Source organism: Polypterus senegalus, chromosome 14 (assembly GCF_016835505.1).
Source record: "Polypterus senegalus isolate Bchr_013 chromosome 14, ASM1683550v1, whole genome shotgun sequence".
NCBI classification, from domain to species: Eukaryota; Metazoa; Chordata; class Cladistia; order Polypteriformes; family Polypteridae; genus Polypterus; species Polypterus senegalus.
Window position 1 is genome coordinate 110217118 of NC_053167.1, and position 23786 is coordinate 110240903.

At 39.1% G+C, this 23786-nt stretch overlaps 1 protein-coding gene across 1 annotated transcript in view; it reads left to right on the forward strand.

Annotated features, from left to right (window-relative positions):
- selenoj (selenoprotein J) overlaps nucleotides 1–22911 on the forward strand; it is a 40633-nt gene extending 17722 nt beyond the window's left edge. The window contains exons 6-10 of the mRNA XM_039735830.1: nucleotides 5861–6017; nucleotides 8916–9031; nucleotides 11943–12020; nucleotides 16966–17105; nucleotides 22256–22911. Of these exons, the coding sequence (XP_039591764.1) occupies nucleotides 5861–6017; nucleotides 8916–9031; nucleotides 11943–12020; nucleotides 16966–17105; nucleotides 22256–22357 (593 nt within the window). The 3' untranslated portion in view covers nucleotides 22358–22911. The remainder of the gene's footprint in view (nucleotides 1–5860; nucleotides 6018–8915; nucleotides 9032–11942; nucleotides 12021–16965; nucleotides 17106–22255) is intronic.
- The last annotated feature ends 875 nt before the right edge of the window (nucleotides 22912–23786 follow it).

Genomic DNA, 23786 nt, shown 5'->3' on the forward strand with positions numbered 1-23786 from the left:
TGTTAATACAGTGCAAGGTGGTAGTCTACAATCATCTCATCTATCGGAGTTAATGTGTAAATTGTCTTTTTATTTTCTGTGTTATGGACTATTTTGATTTGAATGTTTTGTTCATCAAATCCCAGCAGTAACACCACAAAGGTGAATAATCCTGCACAGTTTTTATTAACAAAAAATCTCTCTAGTGAAGCTGTATAGTATTTCTATAAGCAGTGCAGTATTTAGTTTCAAATTCAGAGGTTCATTACATGCTTCCATAATGAAATGTTGGGTGTAGTTGTGAATTATCATATGTTTAATTTGCACCCACTTTACAATTCAAAATGCAAAATAACAAAAATATTTGGACATTATTTTTAAAAGTGTGTAATGGAATATACTTTGAATACAAAATAAAACATTTAGTCTGAATGTCTTTTTAAGTGTGTTTGGGGTATTTGCTTGCAGTCATTTCCATGATATCTGTAAGTAGTTGGCTATGCAGCTGCACCCTGTCATATCCTTTCTTGCAGTGAGGAGAACTGCCTAGAAGCTCCTGCCTTATGTGACTCCTGCTACCCTTCATGGGGATTTCCTATTTTAAACACTGTCTTCACTTTGCCTGCAGGTAGCCAGCATGTTTGTTTGGAAAGTAGTATACATACACAAATTGTTATCTTATCTCGCTTGCAGGTAGTGTTCAACTTAACTCAGGTCAACTGACATTAATTTTCAAATGAAAAAATGAATATGCCAGTACATGTGCATTACTTAGCCATAAATACATTTTACTGGAAGGGCTGACACTTGAATTAATTCCTGTGGACATTGTTGACAAATTGTCTTTTAGATACTTGTGTTGAAATGATTACTCTTAACCACTTATGTTCCTAGTTAATAATCGTGAAGCCAACTGTTCTGCTCATGTTTCAGTGTTTGTGCCCAGGATACATCTTTATCCATCTTCCACACAAAAATATTTATGGTTTATTTAGTCTGTAATTGTTACAAGCTCAGTAAGACTTAAATAAAAGTCCCCACCAGTTAAAAACAAATGGGTGTCATATACTGAAATGATAACTTTGCAACAGAAATACTTCTCAAAACAGTCGTTGGCAGCATGGTCAGTGCAGGTAGAGCTGTGCTATATCATGTCACTATTTCACTGTTTGTCAGTATGTCTAATAGGTCTCTTACTCAATTCCTGGAGGGATGCAGTGGCGGTAGGTTTTCTTTCCAGGCAATACTGCAATTGGAAGGCAATTTATTACTTCTGAGCGAACATACTTTTTGATATTTTTGAAGGAACAGCCCTCCTCTGCCTTACTGAGTAATTTCTGTAACCTGTCTGAGTTCTAAATTGAAGAATCTGTGAGTGTTGTATATAGTGGTAACCACTTAAATTATAATTTTTTTTAAGTAAGAGCTAAAGAGTGTAATGCTGTGCTTCAGTATATAAAATGGAGAAAAAAATAAGACATTAAAAGAAAATGTCATTTAACCCATTGGGTTTATCTTACTTTCATTTTTTCTCATTGTTGCTTTTTGCCATGCCATACTCTTGCTTTTTGTTTTTAGCCAAGCTTGTCTGCCAGATTAAGGCTAGCAGTGTTAAACCCCAGTCTAGAGGTACCTGTTTATAAAACTCAAGTCCTGTAACTGGAAGAGGTGATAAAAAGTTCAGTTCTTTAGAAATATGTATATTCTTGCACTAATATGGAGTAAAATTTGATCAGGTTGGCCTGTGAGGTTTAGTAACATATAATACAATCTAATTAACACAAATTACACAATTTCCTATCCCTACTAAATACATTTATCCATAATGCTCAATCTGTTTAGAAAAATATGTGAATACTTTAGATATTCGTCTCTATTTAGGTGGTAATTCACCTTCCTGGTGGATTTATTTACCTTTTCTTTGTGGAGAAGAATAATAATTCAATAAAAAGAAAATTCTGAGGACTTCGGTAATCTGATGGTCAGTGCTCATTAAGAATGTGAAACAGATGTAAAACTACATCTAATGACTGTGATCTTCATTAGTCTGCAGTAAAACAGGAGTAATACAGGACAGTCATGCAAAACCTCTGGACAACAGCTAAACTTCTAATGTAATAAGCCATTCTTGCAGTGGTCATTGTTGGTGTTTATGGATCACCATTAAAAAAGACCCCAGTGCTATTACAGGAAGGTACAAAGAAGGAAACCCTTACCCTCCATAAAGGACACTGTCATTCATCTTGACATTTCCACTGACTAACTTCATATATCAGAGGCCTATTGGAATAATGTGTTTGATACAGAATGATCACATTGAAGCTTGTTAAATAATTAAACATTATACAGGACAGTAATAAACGGTGTAGCACTCAATTTAACTGTGAAGCATGGCAGCTATAGTACAATGGTTTGGGCTTCTTGGCAGCCAGATGGCATACTGTTATTCACAGATATTAAATAAGTTAATGGAGCTTTTTCTTCTGTGCCTATTTTAAAAATAACATAATTCAGGATTGCTAAGATACAGAGCCCGTCTATGCAGCACTGGGTATAAGGCTGACACCAAGTCATTGGTAGAACAACAGTCCATTATAAGGCCCAGTCATTCAAATACACAGTGGGTCAATTTAAAATTGCTAATGACCCTGACATACATCCTTTTGGATGTGGGAGGAAAACTCGCACAGATACAGAATTGGAGCCAATAATTATAGATCAGTGAGGCAGTAGTGCTAATTATTGTGCACAAGTGCTCCATCTCCTGCTCTTTGAAATGTCTTTGCAAAATGGGCAAGTGGTCTACAGGTTATAACTTACACACTAAAGCAGTCAATTTTATATCATTCAGATTTTACTTTTTTCTGCTGCAAATGGAAACTGGATGCTATTTTTGATTACCAACTAAACCTTTAATGCAATAATTTTGGATGACTACATCTTACGTGTGCCAGTTACATATAATATAATTGCTTTGAAGGCTTGTGAAGTTAACAGACCTCGTGCATATTCTTCATGTATTTTGTGTTGGTGTACAGCAGTTTCCTATTTCATGCTAAAGACATCCATCTCAGTTTAACTTGTGGCTTGGGATGAGCAAGTATGAGAATATGTGCTCATATTGCCTGAGACTGTTATCACATGTACAATAATAAAAAGCCAGTTGGACTGAGAGAGACACAGAGAAAGAGTTACTTTGTATTCATAAAAATGTCCACAAAACTCTCCTGTATAAAAGCATAGATATTAATAGAACGTCTTGGGATAAACAAAAAAGGTGCCTTCCAGGTAAAATAAGTATAGAAATGTTGTTGAAGCATTAGCCTTCATTAAAATTTCATTTGCTTTTAAATTTTTAATCCATGGGAACTTTTAGTTGGTATGATTTTTAGTTCAAAGCAGAAAGTTAAAAAGCCTGGGTGAATATTTATTTGAAAAAGCTTAAAAGCATTTGAAAGAGAAATCGGTGCCCATTTAGAATGAGGTAATGCTGAAGGCATTCATGAAAAAAAGTGTTTAAGACATCAGAAAGGCCTAAAAGAGCTACCTAGCATTTGTGGACTGCTGTTAGCGAGAAAGGTCATGTTATTTCTAATGTTTCTGTGAAGTTTTAGTGTTGTATTTGGTAGAACAGATACTTGTAGCATACTCACCAGTTCTTCATTTTTGTATCTATATCTGCAGTGATGTTGTGATCTTGAAACCATTCAGCTAACAACAGGCAAAGCAATGGCACGTTGCAAAATGTTTATACAGCACAAAAATTGATGCGTTTCCTCCTCTTTAAAGTCTGAGACCACCAAATCTTTCAACATTTTTACTAATGCTAGAAGAATAATGGCTGTTAGGGTGCTTGAAATCCAGGAAGAACATGGAGTCACACATTGGTAAAATTCAGTCCTGGAATAACCTTGAAAATTACATTTTTTTTTAAAGATGCTTGAAAACCATTATTTATCTATTTACTTATTTATTTATTTATTTATTTGAATTTAGCGTTTTTAAAATGCACTTACCAACATTGAAAACAATCTTTTCATGGGAAATATTTAAATTTAGTGCAAAAACCATCATCACATGTGCTGCATATTGGATTGGGGAGGGAAGTCCAATGAAAAATGTAAAGGTGCCGTTCTCTTTAGTGAGCTAAAGCTTTCCACATCAGCATAAGCAATATATAAAATCTGCTTTTTAAGTCTTAATGCAGTAAAAGAGATGCCAGGCAAGTGTTTCTTTGATTTAAATTGTCTGAAAAACAAAAGTGACATCTGACTTCAGGAGAGACAAAACCAACAAATGCACTGCAAGAAAAAGTTTGCTGTCTATAACACGGGTAAAGCTGCCATCAAAAGGAATGCCAGCAGTTTGATGCAAAAAGCTTCTCTGGGTTATCATCAAGGCCTCTCTCACCCATAGGTAGCAGCACGGCTAGGGTTACAGGCAATGCAGTGGATAACCCCACACCTAGTATCTTCCCCCTCTATAGGCATAGCTCTTTCATTTCCAAGATGGACTTTCTAAAATCTGAAAATTTATGGTTCTTAAATATTGCTGATTAACTTTATATGTATGGCTAGTGCAAAAATGTTAATACGATGTTTAAGCACATCATCTGATTGCGAGTTTGTAACATTTTCTCACATGGAGAACGAAAATGCACATACCATTCTTGAAACAGAAATGTGCCATATTTTACGATCATGCTGATGCAGAAAAAAGAAAACGCAGACCAATGTGTGCGGCTGCATGGAAAGTTTAAACACAAAGCACTGGATATTCACATTTGGCTATGGAATAATGGTAAGGTAGTTACATGGTGCAAATGACTTGCATTTCAATAACCCTGTGGCAAAAAATAATGTGTAGTTCACTGCAGGTGTCAGTGGATAGCCCCAAGGTCAGTTGGAAATGTTATTCATTCACTATAAGAGCATCTGTGAAGACACTGTTCTCATTTGAATATTGGAATTCACGGACTACACAGAATAAATGTAGCTTTTAGGACACGGCTCCTTGTTGCTGCTGGGGAGTGACAAAATTCCTATAAATTTTATGCTGGCTATGTAAAAATACCTTGGTCTGGAGAGACAATTACACACCAGACTGAATATTTACCAGCATATGTAGCTAGAAAATGTTTTAGTGGCGGGAATGGTCTAAGAAATATTGCCTAATGCAAAAGCACAAAAACTAAAAATCAAAAACCCTGAAACTAAAGTCTACCAGGTAGTCAAAGAAATTTTCAGGGACCCTCTTTTGACAGATTTATCGAATGTTTTTTTTTTCTCCAAGCAGCTAGGTCTGTTTTTTAAGGCTTGCTAAAGAACTTGTTATACTCCAGGTTGTGAGCTTTGTACCACTTTCACTTTTCGTTGTTGCATTTTCTTTGTTAAGGTTATCCATCATTTCTGAAAATGTTGTTCATTCTTTCTATGTGCTAAATTAAAGAATTAACATTGCCACTCAAAGTTGTCATACATTATCCCAATGCTTTTCTTTCCACTTAAAATTTGTGATGGAACAGGAAATGGGTGAGTACACAATATAAACTTTTGTATGTGACAGCTGCATTGTCGGAGGTACAGAGCTTGAAAGAAGACAAAATACAGTATATTCTTTCAACAGCCTGTAGTATTCTTATGCCAGCCCTTTGCTTAAATGTTTATTGTTTTGTGTTAAAACACCATTATGCTCTTAAAAGGACCAATGTAGCAAATGCTTCAGAAAGTCAAATCAAGAATTTTACCGATTCTAATGTTTTTATTTTGTCTTTTTTGTGTTAGTTCCTGTTGATGTGATATTGATTACTCAGTTTGAACTGCTACTGACTTATGAAAAAGTTAAAATTGCATTTACTGAGAATTTATGATATTATTTGCAGGTTGTGATATCGATAGACAGATTGATGGCATTGCAAAACTGGCTCCTATCGTAGCAATGTATGCCGGAAAACCAGAGCTGTTGGAAAAAGTTGAACAAGCAACTCGAGTCACTCAAAATGATGATATGTGTGTTAGCCTAACACTAGCAGGTGCAAGGTCAGCCTTCATTTTTTATAGTGTTTGTTCATAGGTCCTTTGCTTCTTGACCAAGGCTAAACACAGTATTTTTTTTTTCCTGATGAATGAATTCTTAAATACAATAATACTTTGAATCTTAAGTCTCTGCACAATAATTATCACAACAGTGTCAAAAGTGAGATAGTTTACCAAACATGTCATCATTTATTACCCAAGTAATATGGTGAAATATAGTCAGTTTGTGAAGTTGTACTATTATGCTGATTTCACTATTTTCTAAAACTTGACTAAATACTGCATTCTGGACTATTAGATGCTTGGTTTTGGCTCAATAACATTATGTAAAATTAAACCACATTTTGCTTGGAAATTATATACATCTATCACACCATACAGAGTAATTCAACAAATCAGCAGAGACCAACAATCAAAATAAGATTAGAAACAGTTAAGGTATACAGTAGAGGAAAGGATGTGGGTAAGGGAAGAACAAAGATAAACTGATAGGAAAAGGAAGCAAAAGGCAGCCATTAAAGAAGAAAAAGAAAAATCAAAAAGGATAATTTATCATCGAGTGCTAAGAGCAGTGTATAGTACGGGTGTAAGAATGTGCTTAGCTGCGTCTGGTTTTTCTTTGAAAGGGGTGTTTGAAACTCAATGAAACGGCACAAGCAGTAAACTGATTGTGTCAAAGATCTAATTAAGTGAAACTTTCTGCAAGAGGCTCAGCTGGAAGCCCACTGTAATAGCAGTATATTCTGAGAAACAAGATATGGCCATATTACAATATTACTCGAGACTTAAAGTGCCTGTGATTGATGGAACAGCTACTGTTTCAACAGAATTTAGCAGGTGGAAAAAGTGTACCTGAATTATGAAGGAAACTGGCCAAGATGTTTGTGTAGGATGGTGGTGGGTGGTGATAGGAGAGACTGTTACCATGAAATGATGAACTGGTGGAAGACATTAATGTAAGAGAGTGTTCCCTAGTGAGAGGACATAATCTGCAGAGTTGAACAGACTGATTTCTTTTGTGGTGGTGTCCACTAGTTAAAATCTTCTGTCTGATGTTTCCTTCCAGTTCCTGTTAATCTAACCAAATTCTTGCCACTTCTAGGAAGCCTTAGTTACAGCAGAAATTTTAATAGAACAAGGACTCCCTCTTAAACTTCTAGTATACAATGGAAAGTGTACAACATAAAGCTTTAAGGGCAACTGGCAGACCAGGAGGCAATAAGTGTATTTTACTTGTATGTCAAAAATCAACATACAGGTTGGAAGTATATCAGGTATGTTTTCTTAGGCAAGCATTCCCTGTCTGACATCCAGTCTAAAATACTTCGGATTCTCACTATAGCTCTCACTTTAAAAAATGTTCTATTAATTATATACTTTCTTAAAGATTACTAACAAGAGCTACACAATAAAAAGAATTGTGGGGGAAAAACCCCCACAAATTTGAATTTTTATAGCTACAAAGACAAGAAACGATTACCTGTTCTGAACCTATACAGGGCATTATATTGACCTATGTGAAGTTATACTACTGTACATTTTAATATATCCGAGACAGAAGAGTGTAAATATATTTAATCAATTTACTTTTTAACATAAGATGTATGTTTTTAAAATATGATTGAAAAAATGTTTGCAACATTGGATACTGGGCATGAACTATCCCTAGACAGAAAGTTTGTCAGTGTTGTGGCATCATTGCTCATTCCCCTGGCTAGGTTAGCATTTCTGTGCACATTTCTGTTCAGAACTAATTTTATTATACATGATCAGGATTTATTGGTCCCGGAGATGGCATTTTTCTTACTTTGCATACACTACTAAACAAATATTGTTTTTTTCTGATTAAATAAATAAATAAATAAATACAAATTTCAAGTAATTCAGTATTGAGGTATTTAAAATTAATAACAGTATGTGCAAATTATATTTATCAATGGAAGATAAATGTATGGTAAAAATGTTTCTTTCGTTCTAGTTATGACATGATCTTGGCCAGTGTTTCCCAGCCACTGGTGCACAGTCCGACACAAGTCCACAGAATGTTTTTGCGTGATTGTGAAAAGTGATTAAATCTCAGGTCATGTTTTTCAGTCAATGTGAACATATTTCAGATAACATTTCGAATGAAAAATTACGTCATGTTCTATCCTATGTAACTAGAAAATCTGGATCTTCTATCTGTCTCAGAATGTTCTGAAAAGCATTCTGTAGAGCTTAAACCCCAAAGGCCATTCTCCCACCATTCCCCATGTTCGATTCATATTAAATCTGGACACTTATAACTCCAGGGGAATTACAGTTAGATATATTTCAAGTTCAGACACTGATTGGACTAATTTAGTATAGAGAGTAAATAAATATATTATCTTGTCCACCTACCCATCCGTGGAGGTTCTGTCATTCTTCCGCTTGTCCAGAAGTCAAAAAGGTTGAGAACCACTGACCTGGACCATGCAGTTTAAGATCAGGTATCATCCATCCATCCATTTTCCAACCCGCTGAATCCGAACACAGGGTCACGGGGGTCTGCTGGAGCCAATCCCAGCCAACACAGGGCACAAGGCAGGAACCAATCCTGGGCAGGGTGCCAACCCACCACAGATCAGGTATCATTATAGATTTAAATTTTGCCCACCAAAAAATAAAAGACTTGGATTCTGTTTATTCCAGTACAGGCTCATGGAAAGGCTCAGCACCTTCATGGCAGAAACACCATTTCATACTAGGGTACACTTGCATTCTTCCTCATGTTCAATTAGTTTAGACTTTGGAACATACGCACAAAGCAGAATACAAAAACATTGAAAACATGGGTTTGGGGAATGAATATATGATGATTTAAGAGCTGTAGTCAATCATTTACCTTTTATGCTCAAGGTTTGCTAAATTTTATTTCAGACTGCTTGAGTATTATGTGCTTCATGGTAGCAGTGAGAAAGCCTTGGATTGTGTACTGGAACAACTGCAGGATGAGCACCAAAAACATCCAGAAGGCCTTGACCAAATGGTGGCTGGTTAGTCTTTATTTATTTTGCAGCTGAAGAGGCATTTATTTCTTCCTTGAATGTTATTTTCTGATTTGTCATGCTCGGCTGTTTTATTTTGCCATATTTTCTGTAAACAGCGGTCTTGCAATTAATTGCTCAATGTACTATGATTATAGCTTTCTTTAACTGCAAGATACAAAATGATCTAATGGCAAGTTAAGAGTTAAATGCTAAGTGTTAAGCAATGTGAAATCCAGTTTCTTATGGTAGGACTGGTGAATTTAGTCTCCAGTTGCACAATAAAAAGACTCTCAATCACAACAAGTAAAACTGAAAACCTGCTGCCCTCTAGAGGAGAGCAACATACAGCACATGTCCAATTCATGCAGTGCTGTGAAGTTGAGATCCTGTGAATGTTAATGTGGAGAATGCTTCAGCCATATGTTATAGTGGTGAAAGGCAATGCATTCTTTACAAAAGTGAACAGATTATCAAGATGGTTTTAAAAAATAAAAAAGGTCAATAAACATATAACTGAGAAGAAGGATTGAGTAAGGTTAAATAGATTAAATAGTGAGGTATTTAGGCCATTATATTATAAATTTTGTTGACCTGAAACCTGTGGTCACCAGAATCTGAATAGTAAAGGAATGTCTTGCAAATGAACGCCAGCTGCACACACAGAAACACTTTTGGAACTCTTAAGGTGTATATAGCTAGACATTAAGGTGTGTATAGACAGACAAGGCACTTGTCCCAACATTCAGCAGGTATCTTATGGAGAATTTAAAACAAAAAGCTGGTCCAACAGTGAAGACAATCCCAGTAAGGAGGCCATGACCCCTGCAGAGATCAAGTGGCTAACAAGATAAGAATACGATGGCAACAGTTTAACAGTAATTGGCAGCTATGACTGTGACATCGACAAAAAACAAACATCAGCAGCCAAAGGCAGGGTATTTGGCAGAGTGGCTAAAGCACCAGATAGTAAATTCAAAGGTTACTCATTCAGTGCCCACCTACATATTTGTATACCTGAGAACGTAGTCTCAGCTGCCTATAACATTAACAGTTGCACTATAGCGTTAAACATCTAAAGCATCTTGAGATTATGTTCATTAATGAAAGGTGAAATATAAGGCTGGATTTTAGCAACACCTTTAATTCACAACCAATAGACACAGGAACTAGATGCAGGAGTCTTCAAACTGTCTTTGAAATTCTCAGTATTGGTGGTATTATGTAATAAATGTAGTAATTCTCCATTTACAGCTGAAGACATCAAATGTAAAGTGGGTGAAACAAGTTGTATATTTAATAAGAATAAAAAAACAAAGGCTTATAGAATAAAATAGACATAGCTTATGATAATTATGTCCACATATAGAAAGACCACAGGCTTCTTTGCCAAGATAATTACAGTATATTAAAATTAACATCTTTTGAAAGATTTACGATTTTATCCATTGTTGAGTTACATGTAGGGTTTTTGTTAAGCTAGAGGGTTCACCTCTGACCAAGTCATAACTGTCCAGTAGTTTTTTTGTTTTTTTTTTTACACAGAATATCCTAATACATAATTCTTGATGCCCTGAGAAAGAGACCAAAAGCCAGCTTTACGTTATATGTCAGACTTGATGACTAACTGCAGATCTCGTCTCCTGAGAATGTCTGATTACACCCTAGTTTGACATCTTCAAAGTACTGCATGCTCCCTCCTTTTTGTTATGGCCAGTAGCATGTTGTGTGACAGAGTCGGTGCTGTTTGTATACTTTCTAGGCACAGAAAGTTCAGCTGCAACTCTCCCATTTTTTTATTCTTTTCATTCTGTGTTGGTATGTAAGACTGCAGACATCCAACATGTAATCATCTTTTCCGTTTGCGAGGGCCAAAAAAGCCTGCATTCCTTCTTCCTTGTAGCTGCATTATATGCACTGTACTTCCGTACACAAAATCGCTCCACAATGTAACACAAAATCAGATTTGTCTGATCGAGTTGCAGAGTATTTTGACCGAGTCACTGAATGTCAGATTATGTAAAAGAAGTTTATGACTAAGAATTGCTGGAAAAGTCATGTATTGTGATATGGCCTCTTAAAAACCTCTGACAGGCAACAGCCCCTTTATTATCATCCATCCATTATCCAACCTGCTATATCCTAACTACAGGGTCACAGGGGTCTGCTGGAGCCAATCCCAGCCAACACAGGGTGCAAGGCAGGAAACAAACCCCGGGCAGGGCGCCAGCCCACCGCAGGGCATGCGTTTACACACACACACCAAGCACACACTAGGGACAATTTAGGATCACCAATGCACCTAGCCAGCATGCCTTTGGACTGTGGGAGGAAACCCAGGCAGACACGGGGAGAACATGCAAACTCCACACCGGGAAGACCTGGGAAGTGAACCTTTGTCTCCTAACTGCGAGGCAGCAGCGCTACCACTGTGCCACCATGCCGCCCTCCCATTTATTATCATGCTCATTAATTTCTAGGGCAAAATATATTTGAGTGTTTGTTGCCATTTACTAAGCAAGTACATCAAGTGCTACCCCAAAACCACCCAGAACTGACCCCAAAGTGATGAGTGACAGATTATTCTCTTGCATCCTTTATTTTTTACCTGGTGCAGTGGGAAATCCAGAGACACTCTTTATAATTGTGCACTGTTTAACTTTAGAATTTAAATGCCATTAAATAATGTTTTTCAGAGTAAAAAAAAAACTGCATTGCCCTTTTAATTTTTTTTGAAGTAATTTTAATTAAACAAAAGAAAGCATTTTGTTTTTACCATTCTCAAAGGTTTCATCAAATAAGCACATGTTTAAAAAATATTACTAATGTAGCCCAGTCTATGCATAAAACCACTAATCGTATAATTAAAATTTTTTTTTTTGTTTGCTTTTCATTTTTGTTTCCTCCCTGAATACTGCAGGTCATTTGCAGCAAGTGAAAGCCTTCCTGTCAAAGTCACCAGAAGATGTCACGCCTGCAGTCTTCACTAACACATGAGGTAAGAGGGGCTGAGCAGATGTAGTTTCGGTGGGCAGGGGGAGCTTTTTTAAGTGCTGCCTTTTTATTAAAAAGTTGCAGAATTTTGACCACCTTTTATAAACCACTGATGTAGAATAGACACATTTTCGCAATAAACTTCTTTGATCAGCAAGACTGCAGTAATATTTAACATATTTATAGTATACAACTTTAGGAAACTGAATGCCATCACTGGTTGTCATTCTGGCAAACAGTAATATGACTTTATCTATTTTTATCAATCTGCCTGAACACAAAATATCCTATTTTAATTTAATTTTTTTTAATCTAATCCAAGACATAGCTTTGGGTACAAATCAGCAACAGCAAGTCCTGCATGAGTCACCACACCAAAGCACACTCACGGTTTAGAGTTTTAAACCAAACATGTATGCTTTGGGGTGTGAGAGGACAGCTCACTTACCGTATATACTCGCGTTTAAAGTTCTTAAATTGGGACTTGATTTTACCGTATAATTTCTGGTATTTTATAATGTCGGTCGTATAAGTCGAATGCGGAAAACTCCAAGAAATGATGATATGCTAACACCCACCTCAGAGTAATCACGGACCCACTGCCTTTTTTTCTGTGTATTGTGCCTACGTGACCACACGCAACACCCAAACTATTCCAAAGCGACATTTGCACTGTTTTGTGATTTTTGTGTCTCACACCCTCATACACTTTTATCGTTAAGAGCATCCCTCATCTACGATGGAGCGTTGGATCAGAAGAGTTGCTGAAGTGGCAAAAGAAATTGGTAACTGCACTGCAACAAAATTCAATGTGTCTGAGAAACTGGTGCGAGATTGGAGGAATCAAGTAGGTGTAAAAAATAATACATTTAAGTGTCATATTTTTAAACAGGCGTATAAGTCGGGGCCTGATTTTAGGATCGATTTTTCGCGTTTCAAGACCTGACTTATACACGAGTATATACGGTACATATGGAGAGAATGCAAAGACAAACACACAGGCCCTCAAGGAGGCCAGGATTCAAACTCTGCCCTGGAGTGAAATGAACCACTGTGACATAAGTCCCGGAGTTGCCTTAATTTAGAGGAGTGAAACCTTTTGGATGGCCACAGTTGTTGCAAGCCTTGAGGCAGACCTCTACTAAAATTGTTGTTTAGTTGCAGGTTTTTTTTTTTTTTTCTGAGAATCAAAGAGAAGTAAGACACCTCATGTGATACATTTAGCGAAGATAAACATCAGGTGTATTTATTCCAACTACAGTTCCTCATAAAGAAACTGCCAGCTGTTTTTTTGTGCAAGCAGTACTTCACAAAGCAGTCCAATGCAGGTGACAATTTATCCTTCCTATGAGGATCACGGGCACAGACAGCTGACAAAGTATAGGAAGCATTGACGTTAGCAGTGCAGGTGTACACAGCTGTGAGCAATGATGTAACTGAGCAGTTACTGTGCTGTGGAAGGTCATGTATAGTATAAAGTAACCCACTGGTTACTGACTTTTGAAGATTTCTCAGTGACTTCAAGCGAGGCCCACTATGATGTCAAATTGAACCTGAAGAGAAAGACCATCAGCTATAGATGCCTGTGGACTACAGCTTCTTAACCGTGATGTTAGTGTATTGATCCTAGTGAAAGGAAAAATGGATAAGCAACTTAGTAACATACGGCTGCAAATATGAATCTAAATTGGAAACAAAGTTTCATTATGTGTGGTCTGCTAAGATCTGTGGTTGGGTTGTCACAAGAAACTTCTGTTACTGCTAAAATTATACATTGGGTGCAGCAAAGACGTAGCAGAAAAATGAATGTTGTTGGAGGGCTCATTTATCATATGTGTACATTAGATGCAAGCTTAATAGAAAGAACTTAAGAGGTGGCATTGTTATGATTCCTTTAGAGGGTGAGCTAACAGCAATAAACCAACACTCTATTGAGTGGTCGAAATTGTGAAGCATTTATAACCAGCGATTTGTGCAGTTAAAGTTTAGTGATGATAAATGCTTATTATGTACAGCACAGGGTACAAGTGCTCAGTGAATACTCTAAAGAGCATGACAGCTGAAGCCCCGTTCAACTCCGCATGCGGCTCGTCTGTATACAGAAGGTCCTTGATCCCTGGTTATCAGCTAGGGTAGCTAGCCAGCGTGCCCATCTCTCCAGTCTTCTCTTCATGTCACAAGCCTCGACCAGTTTTTATCCCCACCAGTTTATTTTTGAGTTGCCCTCCCAGGGTCACTTCTGCAGGGAATGCCAAGCTACGTCTCCCTTTTGCAGTTCCCGAAGGTCCCTGCTCCTTAGTAGACTTCAATAGGCAGAGGCTGTCTGGCAACTTCCAGATCCACATTAAAGAGAAACAATGTCCTGTTTGTCTGCCTGATGAACCATGTGGCCACCTGCCTGGCTGCAAGATAGCGAGTCGCCTCCTGTCAGACCCCAGCCTTTAAAGTATAACATGGTCCCATTTCTCACAGGTTTGGATTATTTGCTGTCCTCTGTGACTAAAGGCCGTTCTGTCCACTAGCCAACCATCAGTAGCCACTATGTTGAGGTTTCTGGCATCCATGTGAACAGTCAGGGTGTCTGTCTTATAGAATCCATGAGGAATCTGCTTCGACTCTTTCCAGCTCCAAAGACGATAGCCGTTTTCCCCATCTTTGTACCTAGCCTGTCAAATTTACAGTCCCCTAATAGTTCCCTTGCCTTTCTCCTACCCCCCAGTATGAGATGTTTCCCCTCCTCTTGTGGCCTCTCTTTGTTCTGAAGGTTTCCATTGTGACCAGCTGCTATCCTCTGCAAACGTTGCCCTCTTTCATATTATATAATGCATTTAGAAAGTATTCAATTTCAATTCTTTATTGTCATGTGTACAAGTACCATGTACAATGAAATGCTTGCTTGCATGTGCCCCCGCAGACAGTGAACATCCATCCATCCATTATCCAACCCGCTATATCCTAACTACAGGGTCACGGGGTCTGCTGGAGCCAATCCCAGCTAACACAGGGCGCAAAGCAGGGAACAACCAGCCCACCGCAGGGAGGACAGTGAACAAAGACTAAAAAAAAAAACACACAATAAATATAAGTAAATAAATACAACCACAATCCTAGGAATAAATAGAGACAGGGGCAGAAGTATATGTGCAGGTAGCAGTGGAGGTGACACAAGATTACTGAGTGTTCATGGGTCTGATTGCAGTTGTGTAGAAACTGTTCCTGATCCTGGAGGTGCGCACCCGAATGGACTTTAGTCACTTCCCAGATGGGAGGAGGGTGAAAAGTGACAGAGCAGGGTGGCTGGGGTCCCACCTGATACGGTTCACCTTCCTGAGACAGCGTGTGGTGTGGATGTCATGGATCGTAGGGAGCTGTGTGCCCGTGGTATGCTGTGCTGTGTTCACCACACGCTCTGCAGTCCTAAACTGAGTATTGCCTCTGATTATAAACTTGCAATATATGAAATTATTTTTCCAGTTAATCTGCAAGGCCAAGTACATAATGTTAAATCAAAAGAAACAAACTGAACACCTTTCAATAATTTGAATAAAAAAGGAAAGCGCAACTGTGAAAATAATTAAAAAAAAAAAAAAAAACTCTGTAAATACAAAGCCAAATTTACTCAGGGGCAAGTTTGTTGGTGGTCTGCACCTGGTGTATCACATGTTGTCAAGGAATTTATGAGGATAAACTGACCTTACAAAGGTCCAATAGTAAGACTGTTGAAAATGAAGGCAAAAGCTTTCAAAACAAGCCTAGATAATAATCATAGAGAAGCACAGATCTGGGGACGGGTACAAGACCACCTCAAAGGCACCAAAGAGAGTTAAGTGAAGCCCATCATGCAGAAATGGAAAAAAATTACAAAACTATAGCCACACTGCTCCATGCTAAACAAGACTGGCACTTGTCTTAGAGGCCTCTGTGATGCCAACTGTCAGTCTGACTGGGCAGCAGAAGTCAGTGACTGCCACGTAGTAAGGGTGTTCAGGACTTGACAATCTCCATGGCAATGCAATGTGAAAGGGAAGAAGACCTGGCTTCTTGTTGTGGGGATGCTTTCCTCCACCTGGGACTGACTGTCTGGTCAAGATCGATGGCAAGGCAAATGCTCCATTGCACAGACAGATCCTGGACCCTCTGCCAGTAAGCTTAAACTGGGGAGGAAGTTTGTTTTCAAATAAAGACCCAAAACACACGGCCAGAGGAACAGGGCAGAAGTGTAAAATGAAAGAAAATCGATATCCTCAAATGGCCCATTCAGAGTCCTGGTTGATCATCTGTGGTGAAACCTAAAACCTGCAAACCTCCACCCATTTCCAACTAACCTGGCACAGCCTTAACTATTTTGCAAAAGGAATGGACGAATCTTACTCCATCACATGGTGCAAAATGAGTAAATCCTTACAAAAACAACTTGCTGAGAAAGATGTGAGAGGCTGATCAACCAGCTTACTGAATGTGATGATTGGGTGGTTGGAATGCTTATAAACTGAAATGGCAACAATTTATTCTAAAGGTTTGGAATTCTATTTTTGCAGTGCTATGAAAAACAGCGACACACAGTACAAATCAGAATCCCAGGTTCTAACAATCGTCTTGTGACTACCAACAGAGTGATGAGTGCAGAAGTCTTGTTCCTCTGTGTGGCCTTTGCGTGCTCTCCCTGTGGGTTTTCCCAAGATACTCTGCATGCCAAGTCACAGACATTATATTAAGCGGAAGCTCTAAACTGGTCAATTGTAAGTATGGTTGTCTTCTGCTATACATCCAATGACGCCACAATAGCCTCCAGCTCCACCAACCCATTTTTTATTTATTATGATTGGCTGAAATGGAAACCTCCAGCCTCATGATCCCTCCAGATTTAACTCTGGGTAGGTCTCTGATCGGACTGAACAATGGGAGATTGTGCACGTTTTTGATGACATCAATTGTTTCCTTCTTTACAGCCTTACCCGGGGCATTCCAGGCAGCAGTCCATGGAGTTTTGACGGCAAACACTTTTGAAGAGGGCATTCGAAACACCATGCGCTGTGGGGGGTGCTCCTGTAGCCGAGGCTCATTCATCGGTGCCTGTCTTGGTGCTCAGGTACACCTTTTTTGGGTTATTATTTTTCATGAACTTCTTGCTGCTCATAGAAAAGAAGGGGAATAGAGAGAAAGAAATGTTCTGTGTACTGGAAAAATGTGTGCACTTTAATTACAGGTAATAGGAGAAATAACATTTTATGTAATCTGCATACATTGTTTAAATTTTCTTTAAAGTGTTGTGAGATCAGTTTGATTTATTAGCATGTATGTTGTGCTTAACACAAATGTGGCTCTTTTATGGTTAGGTAAAAATACAGTTCGTGGCATATAGCTATTAGTCCAAGCAAGTGACCCCACTACCCAACATGCACTGTAAAGAGACGTATTGCTACCACAGTGTTCTTCATATTACAGAAGTAACTTAACCTATTGAAGAGTTCATTTATATGGCCCGTATAAAAGTGAGTCAGAGGCAGCTGCCGTGTGCTCCGGCGATTCCCAGTCATGTAGTCGGACCTCCCTAGCGACTCAGTCCAACCAGGCTGCTGCCCACCCTGACAAAATTAGTCTTGCATCATAGGGGTCTATGTGTGTATGAGCTGAAAACCAGTTATAACTGGAAGTACAATGCATTTAATAACACTACAAGGAATCGGGAACAGAGGGAGTTTTGGAAGTCGCAAGCAGAAGGGAGGCTCATCTGTCCGATGTCTTGTGTTTTTTTTTCCTACCTCACCAGATTGGAAAAAACGAAAAGGAGATTTGTGGCTGAACTCTCCGTACCCTAAAAGCAATCATATGGCAGCAGCTTTATTTTTATTTTAATAATTTTAATACCATATTATTGGCTGTCAGAAATGGAGACAAGCTCGTGATACTTAAGAAGTATGAAACTGTGCTGCAAAATTGTCGTAGAGTCAGGTAATGAGGTAAGCCCTGTGATTTCTAGTCATGAAGTCAGACATCCCTAAAGCAATGAAATCAGATGCTGCAGTCATCAAATTTGACATCCCCTCAAAGACATGTAATGTGCCACCAGCTTTACTCAGCTGGGAGGAGAGAGACCTTGCTGTCTTGCTCAGCACATTTAAGGTTTGCTTTAACAAGCAGCTCTCTTTTTATCTGCTCTGTAAAGCCAACCAAGAGTGGGTCCTGAGGGCTGCAGGGTTAACGTAAGACTCATGGGAATTAAAAGAAAGCAGTCTACAGGTAAGCAGCACACCTGCCTTTGTCTCAGTTTTTGCTGTGTTCCTGGTCGAAGTGGTAATAAAAAGAATTTCAGATAATCATAACTGTCATGTGCAGTGATCTGACACCACCACGGTCTCGGAAAAGGCCCAGCAGTACAAAAATCTGACGCCATCAAGGCAGCCATCTCTTTACCGACACGGTAAAAAATTACAGTTAAGTTGCCTGCTGTTCTTGTAAGATTTTTTGTAACAGATAAGCAGAAAATAAAAAGTTAACTACTCGAAATTAAAAACTAGTGAAATGCACTCGGCATTTAACAGAAACCTGAGGACACAGGCATGCAAGAGTGATCATAGGCGCCACCGTGAGTGGCAGCCTTTCCAGCAGCTCCGTGTACGACTTTATATTTCTACCTTTTTCTCTATCTCTCTGATCACTCCTACCACTTTCCTATATGTGGATTCGTTTCCTGGACACTTTTTACTACTTGGACATGGATTTTTACACGCCGAGACTCGTCTATTCAGGTAGTCAACTTCAAGCACTGAGAACAAAGGCCCATGCTGGTGTGGTTCCCTATTTACCTGACAAGGTAAGAAGGTGGTATCAGGGCAGCAGAGCTAAGCTAAAGGCTAAATGGCTAGCGAGGAAGTGGCGCTACAAACCTTAAGTGCCTTCTGTGATCCTGGGAAATGTGAACTCACTACCAAATAAGATCGACGAACTGGCTGCACTGGTGAAAAATGTCAGGACCTACAGAGAATGCAGTTTGTTGTGTTTTTGTAAAAAGTGGCTTACAACTAACATCCCAGATGCTAATGTGGAGCTACCTGGGTTTAGCACAGTTAGAGCGGACAGAGACGCAAATACCTTCGGAAAGGAGGAGGACTCGCTCTCTATGTGAATACAAGGTGGTGTAAACCTGGACATGTAAACGTTAAAATCTCCACTTGCTGCAGGGACATCGAACTGTTGGCCGTAAGTCTGCGTCCCTATTACTTACCCAGAGAGTTTGGACACGTCATTGTTGTTATTGTTTACATCCCTCCTCAGGCGGACGTGGAGATAGTGAGTGACGTCTTCCATGCCGCTGTTGCTAAACTACAAACACAGCACCCCGAAGAGCTTGTGCTAATCGCTGGAGACTTTAACCATGTGTTGCTGGACAAAACATTACCTGCCTTCTCCCAGTATGTGGATTTTAACACCCACGGAAATAGGACTATCGACCTACTGTATGCCAACGTTAAAGACACATACAGCACCACCCCGCTGCCTGTGCTTGGGAAAGCAGATCATAACCTGGTTCTGCTTCAGCCTCACTACAAACCAAGAGTGAGGGCGCTACCTACAACTACATGCTTTCTTCGGTCCTATTCAGCCTATACACATTGAACATCCAATAAAACTCACGAGTCCTGCCACATGCAAAAAAGTTCGCTGACGACACTGCTATCGTGGGCTGCATCAGGAGTGGGCAGGAGGAGGAGTACAGGAAGCTAATCAAAGACTTTGTTAAATGGTGCGACTCAAACCACCTACACCTGAACACCAACAAAACCAAGGAGCTGGTGGTGGATTTTAGGAGACCCAGGCCCCTCATGGACCCTGTGATCATCAGAGGTGACTGTGTGCAGACGGTACAGACCTATAAAAACCTGGGAGTGCAGCTGGATGAGAAATTGGACTGGACTGCCAATACTGGTGCTCTGTGCAAGAGAGGACAGAGCTGACTATACTTCCTTAGAAGGCTGGCGTCCTTCAACATCTGCAATAAGATGCTGCAGATGTTCTACCAGACGGTTGTGGCGAGCGCCCTCTTCTACGCAGTGATGTGCTGGGGAGACAGCATAAAGAAGAAGGACGCCTCACACCTGGACAAACTGGTAAGGAAGGCAGGCTGTATTGTAGGGACAGAGCTGGACAGTTTGACATCTGTGGCAGAGTGACGGGCGCTGAGCAGGCTCCTGTCAGTCATTGAGAATCTACTGCATCCACTAAACAGTATCATCTCCAGACAGAGGAGCAGCTTCAGCGACAGACTGCTGTCACCATCCTGCTCCACTGACATGACAGACTGAGGAGATCGTTCCTCCCCCACACTATGTGACTCTTCAATTCCACCCGGGGGGGGTAAACGTTAACATTACACAAGATTATTGACTGGCATACCTGACTTGCATCCTCCACCTTGCATTTTTTAACTTTTTTTTACCTGCATTTTTATCACTCCTTAATTAATATTGTTCTTTATCAGTATGCTGCTGCTGGAATATGTGAAGTTCCCCTTGGGGATTAATAAAGTATCTATCTGTCTATCTAAACGAAACGTTTAGCACAATAGTGATGAGAAGCCACCAGTTTAGTCTTTCCTTAGCCAATGTGGCAAAAGATGACTTCCATTCAGAGCAGATGTCAAACTTGAGATCGGCAACTTCTGTAGTCGTCACCTGAGCATGTCACATTACATGGCAACCGTATATACTCACGTTTAAGTTCTCCCACTTATTTTATAATGTCGGTTGTATAAGTCAAATGCGGAAAACTCCAAGAAATGATGACATGCTAACGCCTACCTGAGAGAATAACCACGGAGCACACCGCCTTTTTTTTTCTATGTATTGTGCCTACGTGACCACACGGTAATACCCGAACTATTCCAAAGCGACGTTTGCACTGATTTGTTTTGTTTGTATCTTACACCCTCATACACCTTTATTGTAAGAGCACCCCTTATCTACGATGGACCGTTGGATCACAAGAAAATATGAAACTGGTTTTAAATTAAAACTCCCTGAAGTGGCGAAAGAAATTGGTAACTACGCTGCTGCAACAAAGTTCGATGTGTCTGAGAATGGAAGAAGAAGGAAGATGTAAAAAAAAATAATATTTTTTTTTGAACGGGCATATAAGTCGGGGGGGGTCTGATTTTTGGGGTTTCAAGACTCGACTTGTACGCGAGTATATATGGTCATCGCAGAGGATGACAACTTGTGCCAACACCGTGACGCCTCTCCAGCACAGTTTCACACCTCCATAGTGCCACAAGCTCATCTGTAGAGGCTGTCGGCGCAGGCGCTCTATGAATTTTTTTATCTAGGCATAGCAAGTTTAGCTGCACTCTCAGCCCCCCATTTATAAGTCGTGGAACGTAAAACTTGCAGCATCAGACAGATGAGCGTCTCTTCTATGTGTCAAGTCCAAAACATCTCTGTTGCTTATTCCTCGTAGCTACATTATTCTGATGTCAACTTTCACATACACCAGCCCAATGACTTCAGCCAAAATCAAACCTTGACCTTATCTGGGTGAGTTACTGGGAATGTTAAACTACACAAGTGGAAGTCACAGGAGTGCACAGCAACTTCCTCTGATGTGCCAACACTATTTAGGTGAAGTCTGTGACTAAAAATCAATTGAAAAGAAAGTTGTGTAATGTGGCAAGGAGGTTAAGTACATATATAAGCACACAAGGGATGCCTCGTTGGGTTTAAAGAAATCCTGTGTTTTGACAGCCCACCAATCCCCCCCAACCCAAAAAAAAAAAATCCTTCTAGGGGGAAAAAAATGTACCAAAAAAAAATAAGAGCACTGCACATGTGAAATCAATGTGCGGGTTACTAAAGGAACGTTTACCAGTTGTAAGTCTTCATGAAGTGATTTGCACTTAACAGCAGATGTGGATACAGACAGGTGAGTGTTAATCAACCACTGAAGCACTCTTCACCATCTGTGAATTTGAAAATGTCAACCAAAAAATAAAACCAAGTCGCTTTAGAAGCTTTACGCTAATACTGTGCATGTTGATATCCAGGTAGGTAGGTGTATACCGTATCTCACTCCTTTCAGTAGATATGATTGTGAACATTTTCATGGTTTCTTGTCCATCAGGTCCAGTTTACTCAGTCTCTGCACCCAGTCTGTTTCTTTGTTAACACCCCCATAGTAGTCCGATACGCATATGTTGTTCAAATATATTCAGCCTGCTAATCAAAATGCTATTTTTTTGTGTTCTAGTATGGTTTGAGTGGAATTCCAGATTCATGGAAGAGCAAAACTGATCGATATCCAGCATTCCTTGGACTTGCCAAGAAGATCTTCGCAAAAGAAACCGCATAATTCTCCACTGTGCTGTCATGAATAATATATTAGTATTTAGATCACTAAGATAGGAGCACATTTCTATAAATCATTCATTATCTGGCCTACATATTGTTTGTGAAGCTCAATTTCGTTAACCTAGTTGCATGTTCATTTAAAGATTCATTTGGATGTAAAAATAAAAGCAGACCTGTGAATTGTGAATACACTGCACCATTAAATACGATGCACTTCAGACTCTCTAAACCTGCTAGTGACTTTGACAAGAATAGCCAATGAAGGTTCTCACTTAAAGGTCTTCTGGTGAGAACGTGATGTGCATTTCTTATTCTGTCAAATTCGGTCAGGCAGCAGGTGAGCTTCATTGTCCTCCTTTTCTGGTAACATAGCTGTATTTTACCTATCGTTACATTTAAGACGGCTGGCTTCTATGTAATATCAGTACTAGTCAACAGTAATACACTTTTGTAATATGATGGTGCAAACACCAGATGTGTGCCCTTCCTGTCTGTTATCTTGTGAATTGTATGGTGACTCTCTGGGAGTGCAACAATAAAACTGACTGGAATGTGTCTTGCTGGGGGAGCATCTGGTATTTTGTACCAATGGTACGTTTACACGTTTTGCACGCTAAAAAAAACACTGAAAAGAATATTTATTTTAAGTCAGTAGAATGATCACAGCTACAGCTTCTCAAATGGCACAAAGATGCTTACTGGAAGGTTGGCATTACTCTGCAGAGCACAGCTTTTAACAGTTAAGTATACAATAAAGATGGAAACCCTCAAGAACTGGTAGCTTTTAGATGGTACAGAATGTGCTAAAATCTCAGAACACAGAAATTGACTGTTCTACACCTTTTGAAACTTCCTGTAAAAGAGTTCAACAAGAGGAGTTGAGAGTGGAAATACAAGAACGCTACAGAGGCTGCATGACAAGAAAACCATTTAATGATTTAGACATACATGCTATTGCATAAAAAGGCAATTAAAGAGTTCAGTTCCTTAAAATATAACAAGCAGTGTTTACAATCCATATAAAGCAAATGCTGCACTGTAAATTATTAATTTGGCCTTCGGTGGTAGCTTCAACTTCCGCAAAAGTTATAAAACCAAAATTAAATACAGGCAGGTACCATACCTCTTAAGGGTTCATATTTAAATTGATTAAATCAAAAGCCTACTGAGAAGGATATCAAATTCTGGACCCATTCATGTCACATTTATGGATAATTCTTCTTTGGTTACAAACTAAATGCCAACCAGGAAGAACACAGTAAATCTGCTGATCCAGTTAAACAATTTATATGTAGTAAATGGCATAAAATTTAATTTGATGTTAAGATTTAATTATATTACAGTTAGATTGACTATGCAATATTGCCTTGACACCGATTACTGCCCTTACACAAAATAATATAAGACAAAAGTTAGAAGGTAAAATGCCA